At 53.9% G+C, this 20,317-nt stretch overlaps 1 protein-coding gene across 2 annotated transcripts; it reads left to right on the top strand.

The window, feature by feature from the left end:
- The first annotated feature begins 2,298 nt into the window (after nt 1-2,298).
- On the top strand, nt 2,299-15,561 carry DNAL4 (dynein axonemal light chain 4). Of its 2 annotated transcripts, XM_061205084.1 has the most exons (5): nt 2,299-2,393; nt 11,172-11,379; nt 13,010-13,093; nt 14,414-14,512; nt 15,139-15,561. In XM_061205084.1, exons 2-5 carry the CDS (start codon nt 11,311-11,313, stop codon nt 15,157-15,159), a joined length of 273 nt encoding a protein of 90 aa, XP_061061067.1. In that variant the 5' UTR covers nt 2,299-2,393; nt 11,172-11,310; the 3' UTR covers nt 15,160-15,561. The 2 variants fall into 2 exon arrangements, with proteins under 2 accessions (XP_061061067.1, XP_061061066.1); XM_061205083.1 differs by having other exon boundaries at nt 14,414-15,561.
- Nucleotides 15,562-20,317: the final 4,756 nt, after the last annotated feature.

Raw genomic sequence — 20,317 nt, forward strand, 5'->3', positions numbered from 1 at the left:
AGAAACACAGGAGCCACCCGAATCTACAAGGACATTGACAATGGAACCGTGGGAGTGGATGAGATCCCCAAAGGACAGTCCTTACGGGAGCAATTCTCAACAAGATGTGTGTGGGGTGGCATAACTCCCTGGAAGAGTGTTTGGAATCACCAGAGAGGTTTTCCAAAATACACACCCAACCCTCAATTCCAGTAAATACTCTAGGCAGCATGACCAAGGGAAACTCTCGTTGATGAGGAGGTGACCTAGGGTAGGAAAGAATTTGAGACCATTGATAAGAGAAGGGTCAAGGTGGGCACAGAGATCAAAGGAAGAAGGAGCCAGAAAGGAAGAGAGTTTTGAGGAGACCCAGGAGAATGAGGTGCCCCAGGTGTTAGGATAGAGCAGTGATTCTCAATTGTGAGTGTGCACCAGGGGTGCTTGTGAAAAATACAGATTACTGCCCTTCACTATTCTGATGCTGTGGGGCCTTGGAATCTGCATTGTAAAGAGTTCTGCAGGCACTATCTTTGGGGTGGAGAATTTCACGTAGATGGATGTAGTCGACAGATTTATGCCAGCAGGGGGATGGGTCCACTAAGATAAAGACTAAAAGGGTCTATTGGATTCAAATAGGAAAACCAGGAGGTCACTGGTAACCATGGAAGAGGGAATTTTGGTGGTGTCGTGGGAGTGGAAGCCAGATTGCAGTGGGCTGAAGAATGAATGGGAGGTGAGAAAGAGAAGACAGCAAATGTGGACCCCTTTTGGGAGAAGTTTGGATCAGAGGCGGAAGCAAGAGCTTCATCCCCCTCAAAGGCCACCTTCCATCTCTTGGAGAAACTCGGCAAAGAGGATTGAGGAAATCTGGAGGCTGAGTCAGATGTCCCGTGGACCCTCAGAACACACCAGGGAGGCAAGTTGGGAATCGGCAAAGGCCTGGCTCACCTCAAGCTTCCAAGTCTCAAAACTAAACCTGCTGTGCCTGCCTTCACCTACCCATTCCAAATCCAGTCTACCACCTTCTTCATCCAAGTGATCTTTCCATAACCCAAATCTGCCCATGTTTCTGCCCTACTTAAAACCCTCCAGCAGCTACTTTCCCCCACTCTCACCTCACTTCTCTGAACCTGGCATTCAAAACCCTACTTGCCTCTGCATCTTCACCTCCACTGTCTTCACCATCCCCTTCCCACTTGCACCACGTTCGTCATCTACCCAGGCCTCATGGAGCCACCAGCAGTTCCCCAGTGAACTGTGTGTACCCTCCTAGCTGCTGGTCATCTTAGACTCAGCCAACTCAAGCACCACCTCTTCTGAGAGTTAGTTCCTCCCTCCTTGGAGAGAACCAGCACCTTGCCCACACCTCCACCAGAGCACAGGTAGAATGAATTACTCTCTATCTATTTGTTGACATGATTTTCCCCACACTGGACTGTGCCTTCTCTGGGACCAAGGTCCTCATCTTACTCCCCTCTGAATCATCAGCACCTGGCCAGGGATGAGTTCCCAGTAAATGCCAATGAATGTGAGGTGGGGTTCCACCCAAAGTACCCACCATGATAGGGTAAATGGTTAAAATATGGAGCACCCCACTGACCCTTTGATCCACCAATCAAATAACTGAATCTGCAGGTTCTTCTCCCCTCCCCCCTTTCCCTTCTCCCTAGTTGTACTCATATGTTCAGATTAATTTCTCCTAAGGGAAAGAAAAGGCAGGCTCTGGACAATGGTATCTTTAGGTCAGATGGTACAATGTCTCTCACGGGCTAGGACTAGGCAACTATATGAGGGTGTGCTGCTGTGCAAGAGCCCCTGGGTTCCTTCTCCAGGAACTTAACCTTGATTTTTTTCCTTTTACAAGCTACTTAACCTCTCTGAACCTTAGTTCAGATGGATGTGGTTACGAACACTATTCAAATAGTATTCGTAACCACATCTCATTGTGGTGAGAATCAGGTGCGATACTCATTGTAAAAGCCCTACATAATGCTACTTAATATTAGGCTTTTGAGATCCCAATAAAGTAGCATCTTAGGGTCACAACACCGACAAATTGCATTTGTTATTTCGAATGACTAAAAGAAACTCCCTAGGCAATACTGCTTTTCAAAGTTTCTCTAAAACGAGAACTTCTTAATGTGCCCGGCTCCTCAGGCCCACTTAAGACAACTATAAGTGAAGCCCCACCTCCCCAACCTCTAAGCCACGCCCCTTCCGTACAAATCTCTACGTTGTGGGCCCTTCAACATTGATTGACGTTTTTATTCACCAATAAGAAGTAAAATTTCTGTCAACGTCCGGTGAGGGGGCAAGACTTCCTTGCTGTTGCTAAGACACTCTTGTTTCCCTCCTTGACAACCCTGGCGAGGGTGCGCTCGCTGAGGCCCTGGCTCCGGCCCCCGCGGGAGCAGGTGAGGCCCGGGGGAGCGGTGGGCAGCCGGGCGGGGAGGGCCGGCCCGAAGGGGGGCCGGGAGGCATTGCGGGGCGGGCGGGGCCTCGCCCACCGCGGAGGCCCCACCTCAGCCTCCTGCCTGTTGGTCCCCAGTTCCAGGTCCTCCCAACCCCCATTTCCCTCCACCACCGCTTCGGGGACCTGCGAGCTCTGTCGAGACAGTTTCGCCGTCGCGACTCTGCAGGCCGCTCCTCCCTACCCTCCCGAGGTCCCCTCCAGCTTCACGATCCGCCGTCCTCCCTAACCCAACTCCTCCTTGCGCCTTGATCCCCCATCTTTCGCAGGGTAACCCCCTCCTCCCGCGGGTGGGCCGGTGGTCGCTATCGCCTCCATCCAGACCGCTTGACTTAGGCAGTTGACGACGTGCTGGGACTCAAGGCTGGTCATTTCCCTTTTTGGCCTCAGTTTCCCTATTTGTAAACGGGAAGTTAGGTTGAATGATCTCTAAGGTCTCTTTGACGCTGACGTTCTAGGATGTGATTCTTTTTTTTTTTTTTTTTTTTTTTTTTTTTTTTTTAAAGAGTATATTCAGGGCTTCCCTGGTGGCGCAGTGGTTGAGAATCTGCCTGCCAATGCAGGGGACACAGGTTCGAGCCCTGGTCTGGGAAGATCCCACATGCCGCGGAGCAGCTGGGCCCGTGAGCCACAACTACTGAGCTTGCGCGTCTGGAGCTCGTGCTCCGCAACGAGAGGCCGCGACAGTGAGAGGCCCGCGCACCGCGATGAAGAATGGCCCCCGCTCGCCGCAACTAGAGAAAGCCTTCGCACAGAAACGAAGACCCAACACATACCCAATACATAAATAAAATTAAAAGAAACAAGCTACACTTCTCTGAATATACTTTTTTTTTTTTAATTTATTTATTTTTGGCTGTGTTGGGTCTTCGTTTCTGTGCGGCGAGCGGGGGCCACTCTTCATCGCGGTGCGCGGGCCTCTCACTGTCGCGGCCTCTCTTGTTGCGGAGCACAGGCTCCAGACGCGCAGGCTCAGTAGTTGTGGCTCACGGGCCTACTTGCTCCGCGGCATGTGGGATCTTCCCAGACCAGGGCTCGAACCCGTGTCCCCTGCATTGGCAGGCAGATTCTCAACCACTGCGCCACCAGGGAAGCCCTAGGATGTGATTCTTTGACCCAACTGTAGGCTTCCCTGACGATGTGGTCCTTTTGGGAAGTTTTGGGTGTACTGAAAAGGACTTGGCAAACCTAATTTGGATTCCCAATTACAGGACCCTAGCAAGTTACCTAATCTCTCTGGAGTCCAGTCTGAGTATATATAGAATTAGGATACTACAGCACATCTCCTTTGGGGATTCTGAGGATAATATGAACTTCCTTCCTTTGTCTCTTATTTCCACACATTTTCCCCGTCTGAGAAGTGTCACCAGCTCCCTTATGGTCAGCTGTCATTTCTCCGTTTCTCCTTCAAATCCACAGCTCTAGCTCTGATCTTTCTCCTGGGCTTCCATGGTTAGGGAGACTTTGGGAGTGGGGGTTGGAGTAGAGATTGATATATTGATGTGGCGCTTGGGCTTGATGGCTTCCCTCCTGCCCCTGATAATCCATGATTCCATGATTCCCTGCTCCTGATGAGACACCTCCATTTGTGTATCTCACCAACAGCTTAAACTCAGGAGTTCAAACATCAGACCAGCCCGCATCTTTATCTATCCGTCTGTTCTACCTGACTTCCCCTGTCTGTCTCAGTGGCATCACCATCCTCCTGGGGCATCCTCCGTCACTCTGCCATGCCCATCCCACTTAGGCAGTGTCAAGTCTTTGATTCTGCCTTTGATTCTCACACTCTCAAGGGTCTCACACTCTCTCTATGCCTAAAGCCACCGTCCTGGTTCAAGTTTTTAGTGCCTGTCACCCGGGCCATTGCTGTAGCTTCCTAACTGGTGTTCCTGCCTCCAGTCTCTCCTCCTGTTAACCCAGCCCACCAGAATAGTTGCCCCACAGTGGTTAAGAATCCGCCTGCCAATGCAGGGGACACGGGTTCGAGCCCTGGTCTGGGAAAATCCCACATGCCACGGAGCAACTAAGCCCATGCGCCACAGCTACTGAGCCTGCGCTCTAGAGCCCGTGCTCCGCAACAAGAGAAGCCACCGCAATGAGAAGCCTGAGCACCGCAACAAAGAGTAGCCCCCGCTCGCCGCAACTAGAGAAAGCCCGCGCGCAGCAACGAAGACCCGACGGCAGCCAAAAAAATAATAATAAATAAATAAATAAATAAAATAAAATAAATTTTTTAAAAAATTTAAAAAAAGAAAGTACTTGGCAAAAACCAAACAGCAGTCAAAACTGATAAAAGGCCAAATTTTGTTTAAAAAAAAAAAAAAAAAAAGAATAGTTGCCCCAAAACACAACCATATCACCAGCCCCCAAGACACTTCAAAAGGGCTTCTCTTTCTCCACTAAAAATATCCATACTTCTTAAGCCTGGGTCTTAGGGCCCTGCTATATGTCTACAACCTGACCCCAATCTTTTTTCCCAGCCTACTTTCTCTTTTCTCCCTTGCCAAGTTCTGTCCTCCGGCCAAATTGGACTGTTGGACTTTCCCAGAAAACGCTTTGAGCTTTCTGCTTTGACATCACTGTGTTTGTTCATCTCTCTGCCTGGAAGGTCTTGCTCACCTTGCCCACCCATCAGGATTCCCACTCTCCTTTTAAGATCTGACTCAGGGCTTCCCTGGTGGCGCAGTGGTTGAGAATCTGCCTGCTAATGCAGGGGACACGGGTTCGAGCCCTGGTCTGGGAAGATCCCACATGCCGCGGAGCAACTGGGCCCGTGAGCCACAACTACTGAGCCTGCGCGTCTGGAGCCTGTGCTCCGCAACGAGAGAGGCCGCGACAGTGAGAGGCCCACGCACCGCGATGGAGAGTGGCCCCTGCTCGCTGCAACTAGAGAAAGCCCTCACACAGAAACGAAGACCCAACAGAGCTAAAAAGATAAATAAAATAAATAAATTTATTAAAAAAAAAAAAAAAAAAAGATCTGACTCAAATGCTGCCCCTACCACCAAGCTTTTCTCGCTGTCCTCTGCCCCCTCCAGAATTCTCCAATTTCCCCAATCTCTGCACCTGGCTTGTGGCACTTACTGCTTTCTGCCATGAACCATAGTTAATTCCCTGTGTATGTGTGTTGGTCTGTCATATTGGATTGTATGCTCCTTGAAAGCAGAGACTCTTGTTTATAGCAGAGTCGTTGAAAAAGCTTAATCCTGAAGTCATATATAGCTGATTGAATCCTAGCTCCTCCGTTTATTAGCCGGGTGGAAAGTCACTTTGCTTTTCTCAGCCTGAGTGTTCATCAGAGAAGCAGGGATAATAGTGCCCGTCTGACAGAGTTCTTAGGGGGAGTAAATGAACACCCATCCTGTCGTCTTGCTCAAGGTCAGTGCTTAATAAATGTTATTGAATGGATTTGATAGGTCCTCTCCCTTCCCAGGGGGCAAATGAAATATAATTTAGTTACAGTTTAGATATTTGTTGGGCTTCTGCCATGTGTCAGACATTGGACTTGGTGCTCAGGAGGACAGAGCAAGTCCTTCAGCCCCAGGTGGTTGTCTGGACTCACGATGCACTGCTGAGTCGTGACTGGTTGTGAGATGTCACCAGTAGTTAGCGATTGTGACTGATTTTTTTTAAAAAGTAAATCAGGGCTAACTCCAATTCATTTCTGTGATAACGTCATTCTTAGTCCCTTACATTCAAATCTGTTCTCTTGAGTGGGAAAGGAGGGGGTAGGTGGGAAAGTGGGGGGTGGGAGACTGTGTAATCCGCTGTCTGTAGTAAGCATCTGTTCTCCTGTGGAGCTGATGGCTGTAATAGTTATGGCTTTTTGTTGTACTTTGTATCCTGACAAAAATGTTTGGATTTGGGTATGTCCATGAGGGTGTACCACATGAGTCAGTGTTGTTTATTGCGTCATCTTATACATAAAGAAAATGTCTTGCTCTCTACCTCCCCATCTTTCTCTCTCCCTCTCTCCCTCTTTCTTTCCTTCCCTCCCCCTGGTTTAAGACACATGAGAAGTTTTCACTGGACCTCAGTGAAATGAGAAAATATAAGGGTGATGTGAAAAAAAAGCCTTTGTGTGCATGAAAGGTAACTCTTTTCTTGAGAAGGACTGTTCTTTCTCCTGCAATCGTCTTTTTCTTACTCTTAAAACTTTCTTTTATAGTAGATGATGCATTTTCTTAAATAAATTAATTAATTTATTTATTTATTTATTTATTTTTGGCTGTGTTGGGTCTTCGTTGCTGCACGCCGGCTTTCTCTAGCTGCGGCGGGCGGGGGCTACTCTCTGTTGCGGTGCGCAGGCTTCTCATTGCGGTGGCTTCTCTTGTTGCGGAGCATGGGCTCTAGGCGCGCGGGCTTCAGTAGTTGTGGCACGCGGGCTTAGTTGCTCCGCGGCATGTGAGATCTTCCCGGACCAGGGATCGAACCCGTGTTCCCTGTGTTGGCAGACAGATTCTTAACCAGTGCACCACCAGGGAAGTCCCAGATGCATTTTAAACTGATTGTGAAATCCAGATCTTCCGTGTTGTTTCCTGACTTCACCACTGACATCTTAGACGAATGCCCTCAAGTCCTTAGGTTCCTTTCTCCTCACCTTACGAGCTTTGCCCTTTGTTGGTCAGAAGGCAGAGGGCGGACGTGTCAGGGAAAGGCAGGAGGATAACCAAGGTGCCGAGTGTGTGTGTAGCCCCCATACGGCTGGAAGTAGGAGGCCTGCCTGGACAGGGGGCTGGACCAGTGGCTGCCGAGGACTGACATTATTTGTGTTACTGTCTTGTTTCCTACTTGCTTGTGACAGGAAAGCAAGCACAGAAGGTAGCGTCAGAAGAATAGACATGGGCTCCGATCCTGGCTCTGTCATTGCTGGCTGTGTGCCCACAGGCCAGCCCTCAAACCTCTCTGAGCCCCAGTGTCTTGTCTGAGAACTGGGAGCGGGTGCTGCCCCCACAGGTTGTTATGGGATGAAATGAGGCAGTAAGTGTGAAAGCGCAGTGTCACCACACCACAGCCCCCGGCCCAACTGTGTTTACCAAATTTCCTTGTGACTCCTTCCTGCTTCAGTACTAACAGCACCAGGGGTGGGGGGAGAACTCGGTGAGTGTTGGTTTGTTTGGCCTAGCATTTAGCTGTTTAGTTGGCTGGGATATGAAGAAGGGCATTGCACTTCCCCTTCCTTCCACACCAGTAGCAAGAGCTGACATTTACTGTGAGGCAGAGTCTATTCTTAGGCCCAGTTTCCAGATGAGAAAACCAAGGCCTAGAGATGTAAACACTTATCCGAGACAGACCGAGGTGTGAAGTCAGACCTGCCTGTGGAGCACGATGCCGTTCTCCAAGCGTGTCCTCCCACCTCTCGGATGCCGGAAGGTGGTAAGGGCTGGCGAGCCTTGGTCCATGAGCCAAGCGTGTTCCAGACGCTGAGTGGCTTGGGGTGGGGGGTCGGGGTGCTGGCTGATACTTTTGGCCTTATTTGCCAGAATTCATTCATTTTTCCTTCCTCCTTCCCACATCCCCTAACCCTCTTAAGGATTCTTCCCAAACACTTCAAAAGCAAAATAATAAGTAGTGACTGAGGTCATTGCCACAGAAGAACAAGGGGCACAGGCTTTGACAAGAGGATGAGATGGAGAGCCCTGCCTCTGCCTCCTGTTGCCTAGGAGAAGCCTCGCATCGGACACAGGCGAGGCTGTGTAAAGCTCCAGAGGGGCCCTTGGGTAAGGAGGAGAATAAAGGGCAGAGAGGGAGCAAGGCTGCCACTGGCTCTGTGCGCCAGGATGGGCCCCAGGACCGTCGAGCTCTGGTACCCAGCACATTCAAGTGCCCTGGCCAGGGGCACACTTACATTATTAAAGGGCTCTCTTTTAGACCTGACGCAACTTCTTCCTGGCCTGATCCTGTCAGGCACACACTCATTTGCATGGAAGATTTATAAGGTTATTAAAACCTCTAGTTCTGCTATTTTCGGTAGCATTCTATCAGCAGGGCTTTAAAATCGTGGCTGAATGACTGTAGCTGTACTATAATGATACAGCATCATAAAAAATTCTCCTACCTCTCTGGATTTGGAAACACATCATCTATAACTGTTCCTTTTCATTCTGTGAGTCTCATTCCTTTTGGATCCGCAGGAGTACGTGCAGTGGGTAGGAAAAGTATTTGCAATCGTGATCCTGAGTAAATGTGGTTGAATGATATTGACGAAGTGCTGGCTGATAACATGGTGGCTGTAAGAGCAGTGTGATGCTGAGTGCAGAGAGCTCTGCAATTTCAAAACGCTCACATGCATCTCCTTGGTGCTCTCGACAGATCTCTGAGAATGAGAAGGCGGGATTATCCCATTTCATGGAGGAAACTAAGACTCAGGAGGTTAAATTACTTGCCCAAGGCTGCAAAGCAAGGAAGAGGGCAGGATTGATTTCAGTTATAGAGCTAGTATTCCAGCCTTAATATTCCGCCTCGTGATCCTGTACTTTCTCTTCTCTACAAGATGATGTCCCCCCTAAAAAAAACTGTCTCAGTGGCTTTTCCACTTTGTTCCTGAAGAATGGGCTTCGGTAATACTTCTGAAGTCTTGTTTCATCAGGATTCCATGTGTTGAAGCAGAGTCCAAGCAGCGGTCACAGACCCTGACCTCCCAGAGGGCAGACGTTTGCACAATTGCCTCCAAGCTCCCCTCCACGCTAGTGCTTTTTAGCCCAGAGGATGAATTGAATTGAGTTGAAATATTCAGGTGGAAGGGGCCTAAGCAGCTGCTTCAGCATTGTAAGTTGTCCCCACTTGAAAACCTCAGGAGGCGATGGAAGCTTAAAGCCCTTATTCTTTTATCATCAGTGTGGCCCCGCACCTTCTGTCACCCCTTGATGATGTGGAGGAGGAGGCAGTAAAGTGGCCTTTACCGAAGACAGCTAGGGGGACAGGGTGCAATGGGACCCTAACATTAATGAGAAAGGACGAAATGATTCACTGGCTTTTGTGAAATAAGAAACTTGAGCAGAGAGGACAATGAGATTGTACTTGGTAATTTGCAGGCTTATATGTAGAGACAAACAGAAACTGCTAATATCTGAGTGGTACAAATGCCCAGGATGATGAGGTAAGAGGAGTTGTCCGTCCGCTGGGAACTCAGAACATACCCACGCTGTGGGGCGTGGGGTCGCTGCCAGGCTTCCAGCCTCGCTCGAGGGAGCCGACCACACGGCGTGGCGCTGAGGACTTCTGCAGCATCAGAGGGTGGGGTAAGATTGAGAGCACAGCCCAGAAAAAGTGCACGGAAAGCTCAAGGCTTGGCCAAACAAGGGTCAAGTTAGCATTGGACCAGTAGACACCGAAAGGGAAGATCAAACGTTCCTCTCACTGCTGGGCTCATAGGAGCCGTGCTAGTGGTCACGCCCTAGAGGTCAGGCGTGTGGGCGCCCACTACGTGTCGTTGCCGTGCGGAGGCCTTGTGAGGAGGGGTTGGGGTGACCGTGCCCAGATCAAACCCCAGCTTTGCCGCTCAGTAGCTGAGTGACCCTGCATTCGTGCAGGCCCTAACTCGTGGGGTCGTTGGTGGCATGAGGCTGAGTAAATACACGTGGGCCACAGGAAAGCCAAGAGACGTCACTCGTCGTTACCTGCCCGTTAGTTACTACGCTAGGCGTCTTCAGGGTTTGGTGGCCGTGTACTGAAAACAAATTTATTTGGAAATGTGAGAAGTGCTGGAATAACATTATTTGGCTGTATTTGTCCAAGAAGGATGGTTACAAAGGGCTTAACGACATGGCAGTTTGTGTTTATTTGTACTAGTAGTACTTCTGAGATTAAAAGTTCTTTGAATTACAGGATAAAGAGAAATACCAGAATTTCCGGCACTGCTTCCAGTCCTTTAGGATCCAGGCCCGTCTCTTTAGAAAAAGCCCCATCTGTTTTTCCATAACTAGATTTGGAAAGAAAAAAAAAATCTATACATGTGTATTAGGCTTTATAACTTTTCAGTCATATCCTTGTGTGATACCCCCAGGAGCCAGAGGGAGGGAAGGACAATTTACTGAATGCCTACCATGTGCCTGGCGTACACTGTCTCTTTTGATTCTCATAACAGCCCCATGAGATAGATTGGACTACCTTCGTGTTACTGATGAGGAATCTGAGGTCCAAGGCCATGCAGCTAGTGAGCGGTAGGACCAGTACTAATGCCTAAGCCTCCCAACTCCTGGGCCAGCCAGACAGGTGGCCTGAGGGAGTGGATGAGAAGAGCTGGGCTGCCAGGCGTGCCAGGGAAGGCACAGAGCATTGCTGGTCCCATTCCTCCCACAGAGCAGGGACCTGCGGAAGGAGGCACTTGTTTGCCCATAAACCCAGGACTGTTGAACGTGACCTGACATCTCACTTCCTAACCACGTCTGCTGGGGAGCAAGGACTGCGTACATAGTGGGCATGCAGAGAAGCTACGTTCGTTTAATTGCGAGCTCAAGGCTCCACCCTCAGCCTGGCCCGCAGTCAGTATTTGTCTTGATAATGACAGTGTGGGCTTGCAGCATCGTACCAACGTGTTCTTAACTGGGTCCCAGCATCTCGTGTTGACTCATCCTCCCGTCTGCAGACTTGCTGGCCATTTGGAAAAGGATGCAGAGGAGTTGAGATGGGGAGGTGTCAGATTGTTACCGAGACATTTCTAATTTGCGATGTATGGTTTTTAAGCCAACTCGTTTCTCCTGGTTTTTCCTGTTTTCTACAGCACCCCTTGGGGAAAGACATTTTCTGCTCCCACCAAGCTGGCTGGGCCTGCTTCCTGAATCTCCTGGGTGTGTCTTAATTACCAGTCCCAGCACCTCCTGAAAGCCCCACTCTCTCCTCCTGGTCACAGAGGAAGGATCATGGGAGAAACAGAAGGGAAGAAAGATGAGGCTGATTATAAACGACTGCAGACCTTCCCTCTGGTCAGGGTAAGCCCCGGAGGAGGGAGGCAGGTAGCCAGCAGGCCCCACAGAGCCTTAGAGAGAGGCAGGGAGAGCTTGTCCCCTGCAGAATAGCAGTGGGAGGAAGTTAAGAAGGGCTCTGCTGGCCAGACCTAGAGACCGAGGGGTCAACAGTGATTCATTCTTTCATTCATTCATTCATTCGACAATTATTTATTTAGGCCACCTACTATATATCGGGCACTGTTCTAGGCACTGTGGTTATAGGAGTGAACAAGGCAAAGGCCTGGCCCACATGAAAGAAAGGTTTAAAGAACATAGCTTCAGGTAATGAGTGCTATGAAGAAGAATAAAGCAGGTATAAGGGGCTGGAGAATAGAGGATGGCTTCTAGAAAGGTTTCTCTGATCAGAGACCTGAATAAAGTTAGGGAGCAAGCCTTGTGAAAGTCTGGGGGAGAACACTCCCCAAGCAGGGGAAGCAGCAGGCACAGAAAACCTGAGTAAGCTCAGCATTTGGGAGGAACAGAAAGAAGGCCAGCGTGGCTGGAACAGGGTGCTGAGGGGGTGGCAGGACGTGAGTGTCAGCGTGACAGCAGGGCCAGGCCTCAGAGACCTGGGGGCCACGGTGAGAAATGTGGATTCTATCCTGAGTTCAAAGGGGAATAATGAAGAGCTTTAAGCAGAGGAGCGGGAGTACTGTGATCGGTTTTACGTTCAGTATTTCTGAAAGATCACTCTAGCTGTTGGAAGGAGAATGGATTTTAGGGAACCAGGGTGGAAGTGGGGAGACCAGTCAGGATGCTATTGCAGAGGCCCAGAGAGATGAGGGTGGCCGGGTCCAGGTCACAGAGTAGAGGTGGCAAGACATGGTAGGGTTCTGGACAGATCTTGAAGGTAGAGCAGTAGAATTCACTGGCGCATTGCATGCTGGGTACGAGGGAAAGCAGGCCAAGGGTGACTGCTAGGGTTTATTTTGTCCTGAGAGTGGGAGAGAAAACTGTGTCGATTACCAAGAGAGGGAAGACGGAGGAATAGGTTTGTGGGAAAAATCAAGAGCTATCTTTCAGACATCTGAGGTTGTCAAGTAGGCAGTTGGACATAGGAATCCGGAGCCCAAAAAAGAAGTTAAAGCTAAGGATGAACATGTGGGAACACTTCCCGCATAGAAGGTGTATAAATCCATGGAGCAGGGTGGGGTCCCTAGAGAGCAGATAGCTGGAGAAGAGGCGAGGGTGGAGACGAAGCCCAGAGGAGGAGAGACATCCAGCAAAGCGGCCCGAGAAGGAGCACCCAGAGGGACAGGAAGAAAAGCAGGAGCCCTCAGAGGGGCCACACCATCTCTTCAGGCTTCTGGGCGAGTCAGCTGTGCTCTGAGGCTACTGGTAAACCGTTCCCATGGCCGGCAGGCTCCTGCCTGGGCCAGCCTTCATCCCGTGTCTGTCGCTGTAACACGTTGGTCGCACAGGGGCCCGGGGCGTAAGAGCCCGTGAGACTTAGCTTGATTTCGTCAGGAGATGGGTCATCTCTCTGGGCTCTGCCCGGGGCTGTGCCGGGGCAGCTCCCCGGTGTCCGTGCCTTACGCTTGGGACAGAGGCCAGCCCCGAAGGCAGGTCACAGGCTGAGGATCTCTCTGTTTGTCCCCTGCCTTGTCTCCAGCACTCGGACATGCCAGAGGAGATGCGAGTGGAGACCATGGAGCTGTGTGTCACGGCCTGTGAGAAATTCTCCAACAACAACGAGGTATTGCCATCAGTGCAGGCGGCCCCTCGTGTCTTTGGTGACCCCTGTGGCCCCAGTCCCCACAGCCAGCTCCAGAGAGTCCTGCTGGGACCAGGCTAGAGCCTTCCTTGGAAGCATTCGGACCGTGGGGAAGGCCGGTGAGGGGAGACACCGGTGCTGCCTCCGGTACTGATCGATGCTCACGCCCAGCCCTAGAGGGAGAAGAGCCAGAGGGCTTTCCGTGACGCCCCTGCCCATGTTCCCAGTCTCAGGTGGGCTGCTGAATAGGGTACCTTTCCCCTTGGCTCCATCCCAGTGGAGAAGAGAGGCCCGCCCAGGCATTCATTCATGTATCCATTCATCCATGCAAAAAAGATGTTAAACACATCCCTGTGCCAGGCACCGTTCTAGGTGCCGGCGATAACGACAAATCGGCATCGACACAGGGATGTCATTCATCAATCTGGTGGTGAGCAAGAAAGAAGTCAGTGTCATGGCAGCTTGGGTGAGGCAGACCCTGGCTAGCGAGAACCCAGGCTTTGGGCCAGGGAGGCCCAAGTGCACATCCCATCTCCAGCCCCTCCTAGCTCTTGAACCTTGCACAGGCCATTTCTTATCACCCAGTGGCCTAGTCTATGGCCAGGGGTGAGGACGCTGCCTCCGCGCTGGGCGGTCGTGAGGAGACACGTGCTGAGATGATGTGGGTGAGGTGCCCGGCACGGTGAGGGCACTGCCAGTGCACAGCAAGTGCCTGAGCACGGGGCTCACCCCGCAAAGGCCGGGCCTCCGCCCCACGCCCAGACCTCTTCTCGAAAGAGTGAGCGCGGGAAGGAGGGAGCTGCTGCCACAGCCGCGGGAGCCAGGCCAGCTTCTGTCCCAGAGCCCAGCAGACCCATCGGGGAAAAGCCTTTCTGTTCCCTGAGGGTAAGCCTGGCACCTCGTGGTGAAGATGGTAATCCGTGCAGTCTGCGGCGTGCTCTCCGGGGGCTTGTTCATTTAGTGCTGAGAACAGCCCTGTGGCCCTGGCACTGGACGCGGGCACTAAGGGCAGAGCCCGAGCTCCAGCCCGGGGCCCTGTGTCAGGCCCGATGCCCGCTCTGCCACCTCGCCAGTGTCTTCTGACGGATGAGGTGGTGTCTGGGTTTCCGTCCCTGTATAACGACAGCCCCTGGCAGGAGGGTCCCCGTGCGGAAACTCTGTCCGAAGGTTCCCTAAGCAGAACAGCAATATCAGGCAACAGGCCTCTCCCTTGCCAAGACTTCTGCCTTCCGGAGAGGTGTTGACTCATGCCCGCTCTCTCCCCGAAAGCTCCCTCTCTGATGAGCATCCTCTTGGTTCCAGAGCGCCGCCAAGATGATCAAAGAGACCATGGACAAGAAGTTCGGCTCCTCCTGGCATGTGGTGATCGGCGAAGGCTTCGGCTTTGAGATCACGCATGAGGTGAAGAACCTACTCTACCTGTACTTCGGGGGGACCCTGGCTGTGTGTGTCTGGAAGTGCTCCTGACACTGTCCCCCGCCCCTGCCCCCGTCCCCCGCAGGCCTTTTCCTGCTGTTCCTCTGGGATGGGGAGCAGCCCCAGGCAGGTCCTGACTTTCCAAAGGAAAGCCGGGGTCTTTTCTGTTGTCCTGTGTACTGTTTCCTGAGCCGCGCCCAGTGTGTGAATTTGTTGACATCTCTGTCCCCAGGCTCGCAGCCATCTCACGCTGAGTCCCAGGGTGTGAGGGGGCGGCAGGGGAGGGGTGGGAAGATGTGACAGGGTAGAAGGAGCGGGGGAGATGGAATTTCTCTCACCGGGACATGCCAGCCCCACCTCTCCTGGTGGCTGCTCACCCCTCACGGCCCGGGAGCCCCTCGCTCCCACCCGCAGCACTGCAGGCAGGTGTCCGCTGTCCTCGTCTTTACGGGCCATATGCGGATGGCCTCGAGAGGGAGTCTCTCCTCGGGGGTCGCTAGCGCTTCTCTCCTTGTCCTCCGGAGAAGTGGTGACCCCCACCCCGCCCCAGAAGCCCCTTTTCCAGCCTGACCCCGGGCTGAACAAGCCACTGCATCTCGTTGGGCCGACAGCTCCACAGCCCCGGGCTTTGACGTGAGGACCGAGCAGCCTGTCCCCCTGCGTCCCCTCCCCGCTCCCCAGCCGCCAGGCCGCGTGAACCTGTTACCTTGCCTCACCCGTGCAGTTGGTAACCAGTGGCTGAGGGTGTGGGAACTGCGACTGCGCCGTTTCTCGAAGTGTCACTGACCTCCGGTGAGACGCCTGGGCCAGGGGTGCCCTCGCCGTGAGGCCTGTTTCAGCAGGGAAACCTGGCCTGCCACTTACTTCTCATCAGGGACCGCATGCTGATTTGTACTTCTTATCTCTGCTGGGTTTTCTATATTCTTTTTGAGTGTGGGGAGAAGGGTTTTAGTAGAAGGGTGAATCCTATTTTACACAGCGGTCTTATTTATATGAATGTCTTGGTTTTTACAATTAAAATAACCAAAAACTGACCTGGATCTACAGTCTCTTGAGGTTGGGGGGAAGGCAGGCTCAGTATCCTCAGGCTGTGCTGGGTCCCGGGAACCTGGAGAAGCTTCTGGCCAGACCGCAAGGCTGCCGGAAACCCTGTGCCCAGGCACAACCCCGCGCGCCCGGGCCCTGCCCCCCGCCGTTCCGTCACGGGTGCGGACTGAGTGCAATTGGATGGGGCCCCGTGGATACTGACTGAGACACCGTTGGTGGCCAGCCTGAGCTGCTATAAAGACGTTTTCGGTCTCACAAAATGTAGTTCAGTTCAAGGATGTTTATTCAGCAGCATTGAGTGCCAGGCCCCAGGAGTGGGGACACAAAGATGGAGAAGCCAGACCCTTCCCTCAGTGAGCTCACAGTCTATCGCAGAAGAACACTTGAACCCAATTGTTTCAACTGGATGTGAAAAGTGGTGTAATAAAAGAGAGGCCAGGACGTGGTGGGGTGGAAGGAGGGGCTCCATGCCCAGCCCGGAGAGCGACGGGGAGCCTCCGGTGGGGTGAGTCCTGAAAGCCAACTCTGGAAGGGAGAGTGGGATTTGCCCCAGGGAGGAGATGCTCCAGGCCAAGGGGTGGTGAGGATAAGCGCACAGAGGCAGAAGTGGCTTGAGGATGAGGGGCTGCACTGCAGGCCCGAGAAGCCCCTTCAGCTCAGGGGCCGGCTCCGGACTCTGAGTCTCACACCCCAAAATGCCGGGTCTGGGCAGAGCTGGGACAGCCTGTCCTCCTCCCCAGCCCACTGTCCCTGCGCTCACGGGGCCTCCTGAGATGGCCCACCTAGGACATTCAGGCCTGGCAGTCCTGGCCCCCGGCCCAGTCACAGCCTCCTGAGGCTGGGTCCAGTTGTAACGGGATCTGTCAGCAGCTCTGCTGGACGGCACCCTGTCAGTCAGCTGAGCTCTGCTCAAAGACCCGAGCGGCTGAGCAGGGAGAGGAGCACCGTCCGTCCACTTGAGAACTCCACAAGTGCTCGCTGAGCTGCCGCCGTGCGTGGGGTCCTGAGCTCAGTGCAATGGGGCAGAAAAGAAGGAGAAGTCAGGGTCACTGCCCCAAGGCTGACCATCTGGATCTAACTGTGGAGCGGGTCCTGGCCCTCTGGGACTTGGGGGGCGCGGGGGGCAGCTCCTTGACCTCAGACCTGCGCTGGCCCGAGCCCTGTGCCACGCCGGGTGCTGCCGGGAGATTGGCGAGGCGTGCAGATGGGAGTACAAGGAGAGGGGGCGCCGAGGCCTGGAATAGCTCTAGTTTAGTAACTGTGCCAAAAAGTAAGACAAGCTCAGCCTGCATCCCAGGCGGTGGGGTGGCAGTGGGGAGTGTGGGCTCTGAGGTCCACAGACCCGGCTCAGGCCCAGCCCTGCTCTTCCTAACCTCTCTGTGCCTCAGTTGCTTTGTCTATAAAATGGGGATAAAAGGAACCAGCTCCTGAGGTTGCTGGGAGTCTCAGGCCTGCACCTGGAGCAGGTGGTACCCCTGTGGTGCACACTCTGCGTGCTTGGGCGTGCTACTCTCCTCCCAGCTGGAGATGGGGTGCTGGCACCCAGCTCCCCCAGGACGGGGTGGAAATTCAGCAAGATTTTACAAGCCGGCACTGTACTGAGTGCCAGCCCCAGCAGGCACTCAGTACAGCGGTGCCACTTCTGTCTGCTGCGGCAGGCCCCTCCTCACTCGCCTCCCCCTCCTGCTCCCAGAGGGCGGTGTGCCCGCTGTCGAGATCGGGCCAGGTGACCCGGGACCGTCGCAGCTGTGTTTCCCGGGCATTTCTTCTCTTGACCTCAGTGGCTTTCCTTCCCTCTGCTCCCTGAGACCTGTGCCAGCCGTGGTCACCCTGACCTTCCTCACAGGCCCCTCCCTGCTCATGGCCAGTGATTCAGCAAGCATTTGCTGACAGGGGCTGCAACAGGAGAGGGTCATGACGATGAGGAACGCATCGGAACACACCGGCCTTGGCAGCGAGCGGCTGGCAGTCCACTGAGGGAGGCAGACCCAGGAGCAGAAAAGCAGGATGCATTTAAGTAATCTGCTAGCGGGGAGGGACGGTGGGGTTCGGGGAAGGGAGCAGCTCTGCTGCCCAGGGCACTGGGGGAGGTGTCACAGAGGAGGTGGCATTGAACTAGGCCGTGGCATTTCCAGGGGAGGGATGAGACGGGGGGAACGCCTGGGGAAGGCACCCTCGGGGGAGGGGGCAGTGGCACGTGCAGAACAGCGGGGGCCTGAGGATGCTGGTGAGATGGATGTTGGGGGCAGTGGAGGATTTGGGCGTGGAGCTCCCCAGAGGGTGGAGGGAGGAGGAGCGGCTGAAGGTGAGGGGCTTCTGGGCTTGAGGGCGAGGAAGCTTCCAGCTGCTGAGCGTCCCCCCTTGGCAGGCACTGGGCTCCCTCCCTTCTGCCCGCCGTGTCCTGTATCTTCCACAGACCTCCGAGGTGGCAGTCACTGTCCCCATTTACAAATGAAGAAACTGAGGCTGGGTGGGTGGGGTATCTTGCCCAGGTCCAGTTAGGAAGCGACTTCAGCCGGGACCTAGACCCCGGCCTGCCGGCCTCAGCGGCCCTGCTCGTCAGGGCACAAGCTGTGTTCACAGGCCTGCTGTTTACCTCCTGCCCAGTGGAGAGCTGGGATCCCCATGGCCAGTCCGCGCCTCCGTCCATCGGGCTCCCAGTGGCTTCCTTCCGCCGGCAGCAGGCCTCCACCTCCCCTCTGCTCGGCCTGCCGCAGCCCCGGGCATTCACTTAATGGTGGCAGCGACCACAGCCCTGCAGCCACCTCCAGCCCCGGCCCCTTCGGAGCCGTCTGTGTGTGGGCAGCGGTGACTCGCCCACCGACACCTCAGTCCCCTCTGCTGGGCCCAGCCAGAGTCGGCGTAGGGGAGATCACAGCCTTCTTTGGACACGTCTGGAGGCCGAGTCACAGGCCCCGGCCCTCTGCCTGGGAGAGCAGTGCGCGCCGGCCAGGGAGAATGAAACGCTGGTCCCCCCACCGGGGCCCGCACAGATGCCAGCACCGCAGGCCTCACCAGCGGGGGGTCGTGGGAGGGGGGCAGGGGCACCGAGGCAGCCAGTGGGAGAAGACGAAGAGCAAGGACTTGGTAACGGGGCCCGTGGCATCCAAGGCGGCACGCACGCTGCCAAGGGGACGGGCTGCCTTTGAAGCTCGCGGTGGGCCTGTGGAGGAATCTTCTGGTGAATATTTAATGTTGTCTTGGAAGTGGTGCAGAGAAGCTCCAGGATCCCGCTTAGCCTACTTCCTGCTCCTCTGGAGAACAGAGCCTACGGGCAGGCAGGGGGTGTCCCCTTGGCTTGTGGGGTCCCAGGCCAGCGTCTCCCCCTCCCCGCAGCAGGGCTGACAGAGCTGTGAAGCAAGGCTTAGCTCCTCGAGAACAGGGAGCAGGAACGTCGGATGGTGTCCTTCAGGCCCCTCCCCCAGGTCTGCGAGGGGAATTGTTCAATTTTAGCCATAAGCCACCACCCTGTTCTATTTTCCTTTTGTTCTCCTCATCTCATATTTAAAGCAACCACCTCCCACTGCCAGCTGCTGTCTTCAATCCTTAGAAAGATGGGGCGGGGGGGTGGGGTAGAAAGAGAGCAAGCTTAGGAGGCAGAAGACCTGAATTAGTATTCATAATATTGCCAAACTATTGGGTGCCCCGAGTGTGCCAGGCCCTGCACTAAGCATTTTCCAAACTCTATCTCACTTAAGTCGTACATTCCCCCTGTGAGGAGATACTCTCAGTATCCCCCTTTTACAGATGAGGCATCCCAGAGAGGTCAAGCTCCGGGTCACACAGCCAGGATTCACCATAGGCCTACAGGACACCAGAGCCCAGCTCTTAAACCTCTCCGGGAGTCTGCCCGCCAGCTGGGACGGCCACTCTGCTTCTCAGATCTCAGTTTTCTCACCTGCAAAATAGGGTTCCCAGCTTCTGCCCTGCCTCCTTCCCAGGGTTACTGTAGGGCACCAAGGAGATGGTGGCCATGGAGGTGGAATTGCTTTAAGGTTAGAAGTGCCGACTGGGGACTGGGGTCAGGGCCAGTCTGGGGAGCCATCTGCTGCCCTTGGGCCCCCACTTCCACTGGGAGACTTGGGAGTCTGGAAGGTTGGGCTCAGCAGGGCAGGTAGGTAATTGCCTCCAAGGCCCTGTCGGCACCGGTGCCCTGCAGGGTCAGAGCGTGAGAGGCAGGGTGACCACACATACACACATCCAGTGGCCAAGGATCCCAAACAGCCGGGACCAGACCTTCCACCCTGAGCCAGGAAAGACCGTCCCAATAGCAGGCTGTGTCTGTCCTTCCAGCCTCAAAATGGCCCACTGAAGTAAGCCGGGTAAATTCCGTGAGGATCCCCTGCCCTAACAGTAGGGAAATGGCTTCATAGAGAACTTGGGATGTGCCAGAAGCGGGGGCTGGCCTGGGGCAGAGGTTTCTCCTCCACATACCAATAGCATCAGAGACGTGGTAAGAGTGGTGCCAGCTCCTCTAGGACTCTTTCCCCCCTGTGGTCCCTGGACACTCCATCTGGAGGGTCACTTTGTGTCCCCACTGTGCCTCATCTTCTGTCCTGGTATCTACACTTGCTACATTTTATTGACTTGATGGTGGAGACTATGGCTTATCTCTCTATCACAGGGCCTGATATGTATCAAAGATGCATTGTGACTAGTGAGCAAGTGAGTAAAGATGGTTGGAGGGAAGGAGGGAGGGAGGGATGGATGGATGGATGGATGGATGGATGGATAGCTGGGTGA

The sequence above is a fragment of the Eubalaena glacialis genome, chromosome 11 (genome assembly GCF_028564815.1).
Source record: "Eubalaena glacialis isolate mEubGla1 chromosome 11, mEubGla1.1.hap2.+ XY, whole genome shotgun sequence".
Lineage (NCBI taxonomy): Eukaryota > Metazoa > Chordata > Mammalia > Artiodactyla > Balaenidae > Eubalaena > Eubalaena glacialis.